This window comes from Bidens hawaiensis, unplaced genomic scaffold (assembly GCF_021521415.1).
Source record: "Bidens hawaiensis isolate Kalapana, Puna unplaced genomic scaffold, B.hawaiensis_p1.1 tig00021499_1, whole genome shotgun sequence".
NCBI classification, from domain to species: domain Eukaryota; kingdom Viridiplantae; phylum Streptophyta; class Magnoliopsida; order Asterales; family Asteraceae; genus Bidens; species Bidens hawaiensis.
This window is the reverse complement of record NW_027493336.1, coordinates 223,287-231,375: the sequence shown is the minus strand read 5'-3', so window position 1 is coordinate 231,375 and position 8,089 is coordinate 223,287. Positions and strand designations below refer to the sequence as shown.

The 8,089-nt window shown below is 37.2% G+C and overlaps 1 protein-coding gene across 1 annotated transcript; it reads left to right on the top strand.

Annotated features, from left to right (window-relative positions):
* The first annotated feature begins 294 nt into the window (after window positions 1-294).
* On the top strand, window positions 295-1,542 carry LOC143563570 (putative WRKY transcription factor 51). The gene is made up of 3 exons (XM_077051081.1): window positions 295-579; window positions 795-936; window positions 1,163-1,542. Exons 1-3 carry the CDS (start codon window positions 312-314, stop codon window positions 1,284-1,286), a joined length of 534 nt encoding a protein of 177 aa, XP_076907196.1. The 5' UTR covers window positions 295-311; the 3' UTR covers window positions 1,287-1,542.
* Window positions 1,543-8,089: the final 6,547 nt, after the last annotated feature.

Genomic DNA, 8,089 nt, shown 5'->3' with positions numbered 1-8,089 from the left:
GACGTGGTGAGCTTACTTGCTAACAAACGTCATCATCGACACCAAACACAAGTCCCATAAGTTTACCAATTTCCTTAACACTTTCCTAATTCTATTTCACTTAAAGTAATCTAAAACTGTAACATCACAGGATTTGTTTTCACTCATGGGGCCTTGAAATTTTAATTTTTAATAAATCAGCAGACACTATCGTCACCATTAACACGACGAAGCTTCAACGATGATCATAGGAAGGTCACTAGGAAACCGTCATCTTCAAGATAATATATCAAGAACACAAGTTTGCATCATGCAAATCATACTTCAAATTAATGGATGCAGATGATCCTATGTCTAATTCCTATAGTTTTAGATCAGTAGATTCACCTGATATAGAATACGATGTTTCAAATCAACAAAATACTGAGTTATTCGATAACATTTTTGGTCTTGATAATTGGAACAATGAAGATCAAACATCTATTGTTCCTGAATATCCAGATTATACTCTGGTTTACGCTCAGGAGGCTGCCATTAATGATCATGGAAGTCAGTTTAATATTGGAACCAGTAGCAGCCACCTTCAAGTTACTGAGAGCAGTAAGAAAACTCAATTGATGATTATATATCATATTCATTCTTTCATGCACACCAAAACACACACTAAAAACACACAGTTGCAGCCCTTGTACACATACCAAGTATTTAAGGGTCAAGGAAGGATGCGTATGTATGCATGCCATCTTTGAACAACATTATTTATATTTGACCATGATCAAGATTTGACTAAAAATAAGTTTTTTTATTATTGCTAGGTGGCAGTGGAATTGGACAGACCCAAAACGCTACAAGAGATAGAGTTGCCTTCAAAACTAAATCACAGATAGAGATCCTAGATGATGGTTTCAAGTGGAGGAAATATGGAAAGAAAATGGTTAAGAACAGCCCAAACCCAAGGTACAAGGGTAATAATGTCATTTTATTATCAAAATGAATCGTTTAAAAAGTATCAGTTTGATTCAGATTAAAACATTTTCTAACTGATATGGATTCAGGTTAAATGATATATTTCACAAAACAAAACAAAAAAACGAAAAAAAATATTAATATAGGTTGGTGTGCTATATTTTCTTTTACGACTGCTAGTTATACTCGTATATATTTCATTTATATGTGTATACAGAAATTATTACCGTTGTTCAGCAGAAGGATGTACAGTGAAAAAGAGAGTAGAAAGAGATGTAGAGGATCCGCGGTATGTAATCACGACCTATGAAGGGGTGCATAACCACCAAAGTCCTAATTAACTTCTCATCAGTAGTACTATTAGCTTATGTTTTTCGTGGTGGTAAGGAGAATGTTGTAATTTAATTACTTTTTCTCTTCATCCTACAAATGTTATGGATCGATCCTTTTAGAATATAAATCATTTTGCTTGCTGCTATACATGCAAGTTCTGTTTTTGGCGTTTTGCCCTAGTTGTATCAAACTGTGATCAACTTACATGTTGTAAATTGATTACGTTTACTTATATATAAAATAGCAACTTACTTTTGGTCTCTAGAACTCTAGGGTATTAAGGTTACTATTTAGTGAAGAAAAAAATATTACGGTATTAGTTATTTAAAATAAGAGAATGTTATTTACATTATGAAAAGTAAATATTGCTCAAATGAAAATTGAATAAAAGTATGTTTTGATTTGTAATATATTAATATGTAATTAAGCAATCGATAATAAACTTCTTTACAAAATAACAATATGATAAGAGGTGAGAAAAAAAAAAGAGCAACACCACCAAATTAATTGAAAAATCAAACCAATGAAAATACATTTGTTCAAATCTTATTATTATCTATACTATATAATAAATAAAAGTTCTTAATATCACATGGCATCATACAAAATGGTTTCTTATAAAATTTTTCCATATCTCTCTCTTATTAAATATCTTTCTCTTTTATTAATAGTTTTATATTTAACCTTTTTTTCCTTCTTAATCAATTATTTTCTCTTTTTAATAATTATTTTTTAATTTAAAATTTTAATGTAAACATAGATATATTATTTAGTTTTATATAAATATGTTGTATTAGTTATTAATATTAAGCTTTTATAAGTAACAAATTTTCACGTTGATTTAAATAAAATAATTAATTTCAAATAAAGAAATTTTAATTTTATGTTTGTTTTACAATGAAGAGTAATAAAAGCTAAAGTCAATCACTATAGATGGTTTGATTTGTTTTTTTGACAACATGTTTTAACGCATAGTAAGTTATGTGTTTTATTACCTAAAGAAGAAATAAAAAGCAAAACGAAACTACAAATTTTGATATGTAGGTTAAAATTACAAATATTGTATACAAAAAATATTAAGAGATTTATGAATTTTCAACAACTTTTTATTACCATATTGTGTAATATGTAATTTATTCTACCATATATTATATCTTTATATAAATTGAACATATTTACATTTTGTTATATCTAAACAAATATTTATTTATTCTAACTCGTGTTCTACACGGTTTTAATGTCATATGCCATTACACATGAGTGATCCTTACAAAATTTCCCATTTCTCTCATGTGAAATATATTTCTTTTTCTTATTAATAGTTTTATATTTTGTTCTTTTTTCTTTTCAATCTATTATTATTGAATGAACTGCGGTTTTCGTCCCTATGGTTTTTCAAAATATGCGGTTTTAGTCAATAGTTTCCCTTCATCTCCTTCATATTAACTATGTTGATCCTTACAAAAGTTTTCCCCATCTCTCTCATATTAACTACATTTATCTTTTTAATATTTCATTTTCAATTTTTAATAATTCCACCCTATTTTAAAAGAATTAATACCATCATAAATATGTTAATTGTTTAATATAAAATGTATTGCATTAGTTATTAATAATAGATTTTTATAAGTAACCAATACGAAACGGGTGAGTTTCTTTAACCAATTAAAGTATCAAAATTTGTTAATGTCAAAATAGTTTAAGATTATAATGAGTTTTGGTGCACGAATCGTTTAAAAAAGTTTTCATTTATAACTAAGTTTTGATATAGAAAATAACAAAGCAATAATTTACGATTTATGAATTTTCTAACAAATTACGTAATGTGTAATTTTTTTACTGTATAATATACCTTTATATATGTGCTACATTTTTTTTTGTATTTCACATTATGTTATTTTTTTAAAAAAATTACTTATTCTAACCCGTGTGCTACACGGGTAACTAACCTAGTATTATATACGTATAAATAATTGAACCGCTATTACAACTAGCCTTAAAATTGTTGTAATATGAATTTGTTAAAACACAAATCGAGAGCATACTCGTCTCCTTTCTCGACGTCATGGCTATGATGGCCTTTTGTAATTGGTGCGTAGTTAAAATACATGCATCAATTTAGAATAAAACCATATACTATATATAAATGTCACTATCACATATCCATGTGCAACTACTAACCAAACATGGTCTATGATCTTCGAATTTGAATTTATCTCCCTCGCTATAAGATCTTATGAATCGTCTTTGAACCCAACTAGGAATTTCGAGTACATGTGGTGTGTTTCTTCATTGGCGTTATCCGTGTCTTTGTTAGAACGGCAAAAAAATTTTCTGTCCTCTTTACGATATGAATCAGTTATCTAAAGGGCCGACGGAGAATCCAGTACAATCTTCACGTGGTCCAAACCTTGAAACACGTGAAGGAGCAACGTCTGTGTTTGCTCGAATTTCGACTCCTGCCACAAGAACCGATGCTGTAAATCCTGGAGGTTTTTCCTTAGGTGGTTCGACGGCTCGGGGGTTGTTTGCTCAACAAGAAGGTGTTACTCAAGTAGACACCGGAAATGTTGTTACACCAACTACTGATTTGGGGCACGTTACAGCTCCAAGAGGTTCCGATCTCGGAGATCTGGACCGAATTATGAGAGATGCTAATCGAACTCACTCAGAGTTAGACCTGGATGAAAATTCTGGTGACTCTACTCCAAGGAGAGTTCGGCAGCATAACTCTAGATCTGGAGGACTCTTATCTTCAGATGAATGGCTCTGCATTCAAAAAGAAAGTCTGGTTGCTGAGTACGAACGTAGGGTACGAAATGAGCGTTTCCATGCTCGTATCCTGACGTACGATAACTCTCCCAGGAGATCAGTTTCTCCACCCATACGGGGAAGTCACATTCAATATAGCCAACCACCAGACCAAAACCTAGGTGAGATCCGGAGGTTACGTCCTCGTCCCCGCATAGATATGCGGGTACCATCCTATGAGGACGAACTAGATGGACATGATTCAACCTATCACCCGAACGGTAGTTATTATAGCGGGGATAGCCGTCTCCCTTCATACGGAGGGGCTAGTTACCCGCGACCGGTTGTCTGCAATGCGGAATACTATAGTAGTGCCGAACATGATTTTCTTAAACCATACCGTCCGGAATCTTTCGCAGAAAAATCGAAGTTCATTCCAGCCATCGCGATGGCTCCATTCCCGATAAACGCAAAAATTCCAACATCCGTTGGAACATATAGTGGAATGACGGATCCTAGTGATCATTTGCTGAGGTTTGAGGCAGCTGGAGGAGTCAGTGGTTGGACACTTCCATATTGGTGCCACATGTTTGCACTGATGTTCACTAGGGCGGCGCGATAATGGTTTGACAAATTACCATGCGGACAGATTAAAAGTTGGAAGGATTTTGTAGCAAAATTCTCCCAACACTTCAGCCAAAAAAGAAAGCATACATTCGGAAATACTGGATGTTGAAAGGCGAAATAATGAATCCATTGAGGACTTCATTACTCGTTTTAATAACGAGAGCCTTAACATTGGAGGGGTTAGTGAAGATATGCTGCGGGGAGCATTCCGCAAGAATGTCCATAGCGATGCTCTGATCCGCACACTAACCGGAAAAGATGTAATGCCCGAGTCTTGGGATGAAATCATGACATCGGCTAAGTTGTTTGCAAGAATTGATAAAACATTGGGGTCCAGCAGCCAGAAGCAAGTACCAAGGGTTGAGTTTCAGACTCCAAGACCAAATAGACAAGCTAAAGGAACAATCTGGTCAAGGCTGCAACCGACCACAGAGCAACCAAAGCAGTTTGATGCGAGATCTTTGATTGGCAACAAGAACAAGCGTAACTTTCCAGCACGATCTTCCAACAGCAGTTGGACGCAGCTGTCGAAAACTCCTTCAGAAATCCTCACAACTGAGAATTTGACCTTCCGCAAACCACAACCATTACCGAGGAAATCTTTGCTCGATAACAAAAAACATTGCACGTATCACAATGACATAGGGCATAACACGAACGAGTGTGTAGCCCTAAGGAACGAAATTGAGGCAGCTGTAAAGAACAGAAAGTTGGATCATCTGGTCAAAAGTGTAAGACCAGGGACTGGTAAACCTCCCGCAAAGGATAACCAGGGCCCGGCCAAAAGGCAAATAAAAGAATTGAACGTCAACATGATTCAGGGAGGAAAAAAGATCAGTAGTAAGAGGAAAGAATTTGCGGATGAGGAATGGAAGAATGAGCCAGTCATTTTTCTGCGTATCAGAGGAGGACCGTGCAACAAGAATCCTCTGATAATCACTGCTCTATTCGGGCACTATCGGTCGCAATATGTGTTCTTCGACACTGGTAGTACATCTGAATTATGTACGAACAGTGCTTTGAACAGCTTGAGGAATGATAAAGAAAGATTGCGACCTATTCATGCTCCCGTCTGTGGGTTTGGTAGGGAAATAATGCACCCGCAGGTTGTCATTACATTCCTGGTCACACTTAGTGACGGGGTACACTCAAGAACTGAGGAAGTCGAATTTTTAGTCTTACCGGCAACCTCCAAACATGACATTATTCTTGGACGAGAAGCAATTGGTGACTTCAATACTCATCCGTTCACAGCTCATGGGGCAGTAGGGGTACCGACCCGCACCGGTGTAGCAATAATTCATGTCAACCGTCATTGCTTCACAACGGACAGTTCAAAACTAAGAAAGATCTCAAAACAAACCCAGAGAACTGAACCAGAGAAATGGGTTCTTAACAAGAAATTTCCTGATCAAACTGTGATAATTGGTCCGGCTATTTCTGAAATCGTCCGAACTTTTTTGAAGCAATTATTGTCCAAAAATATAGACATTTTCGCATGGCAGCCCGCAGACATGACCGGTGTCTCGCGGGGCATCTCGGAGCATAAGTTAAAGGTGAATCCACTAATCACCCCAATTGTGCAAAAGAAGCGAAAGATGGGCCAGGAACAAATGAAAGCCATGCATGAGCAAGTACAAGATCTGCTACACGCAGGGATCATACGAGAAATCAAATACCAAACGTGGGTGGCCAATCCAGTGATTGTCCCGAAAAGCAACGGAACGTGGAGGATGTGTATAGACTATAAAGATCTAAATAAAGCATGTCCAAAAGATTGTTACCCACTTTCAGAGATCGACTTGAAAGTAGATTCCGTGGCTCCATTCAAATTCAGGTGCTTCCTCGATGCCTACAAAGGGTATCACCAGATTCATATGGAAGCTGGTGACGAGGACAAGATAGCATTCCGCACCGACCAAGGAACTTTCTGTTACAGAATGATGCCTTTCGGGTTAAAAAATGTGGGAGCCACATACCAAAGACTATTGGATCATGCCTTCAAAGGTCAAATAAGTCAAAATCTCAAAGTCTATATGGATGATTAGTGATCAAAAGCACCGAAGAGGATCAAATGTTGATGGACATAGAGGAAACTTTTGAAACGTTGAGAAGTATCAACATGAAACTCAATTCAGCAAAGTGTTCCTTCGGGGTGGTGGAAGGAAAGTTCCTCGGGGTAATCGTTACAGGTATGGGTTTCAAAGCTAATCCGGACAAGATACAAGCAGTAGCTCGCATGCCATCTCCCGCATCCCTCAAATAAGTTCAAACACTTAACGGGAGATTGGTAGCGTTATACAGGTTTCTGGCAAACCACGCTGCTAAATCTTACCCGTTTATCTCAACATTGAGGAACTGCCTCAAAAGGACACAATTCAGATGGACTCCGAAAGCCGAAAAAGCATTCCAAGAAGTAAAGAAGTGATTAATGGAATTACCCACGTTAACTACCCCTCACGCGGGTGAACCATTGACACTATATTTGTCAGCGTCTGACATTGCCGTAGGTGTTGTCCTACTGACGGATAGAAAAAACGTTCAAACTCCGATCTATTACGACAGTAGAACATTGTCAGACCATGAAACAAGACACTCAATGTTTGAAAAGTTGATCTTGGCATTAGTATACGCAGCCCGTCGGCTCCGCAGATATTTCCAGGGTCATCCCATCAATGTGTTAACTGGATACAAGCTCAAGAACGTGTTGAGTAAGCCCGAATTATCGGGGCGACTGGCAAAATGGTCCATCGAATTGGGTGAACACTCGATAGAGTATAAACCAAGACCGGCAATCAAAGGGCAAGTGCTGGCGGACCTCATCACGGAAGTCCCGCAAAACAAAGAATAGGAATGTCTAATCTAACAACAACCCCAAGCACCTCCGGAAAAAGGGCAAGTTTGGTATTGTTTACGGACGGAGCTTCAAGCAACGAGGGATCAGATGCAGGCTTAAGGATAGTCAACCCTGAAGGGCATGAATTTACATACGCCATCAAGTTAGACTTTAAAAGTACTAACAATGAGGCGGAATATGAAGCCTTCCTGACAGGTCTGCGGATGGCACAAAAGCTTGGGATGAAACATTTGGAAGCTTGGGTGGATTCAATGCTAATTGCGGGACAGATTAATGGAACATACAAAGCCAAAAATGATGTCATGGCATCCTATCTGTCACAAGCGAGGGTCTTGATCCGCCAGTTCTCTTCCTTCAGTATTGTTCATATTAAGAGAAGTGAGAACAAATCGGCAGACGCTCTTAGCAAGCTAGCTTCAACAAATTTTGAGCATTTCGCCAAAGATATTCGTGTGGAAATTCTAGATCGTCCATCCTTCCCACAAAACCAAGTCCTGGTAATCCAAACAGGCGTTGAATCTTGTATGACGCCCATTAAAGCTTACTTATCTTCCGGAGAACTTCCAGCAGGAAAGG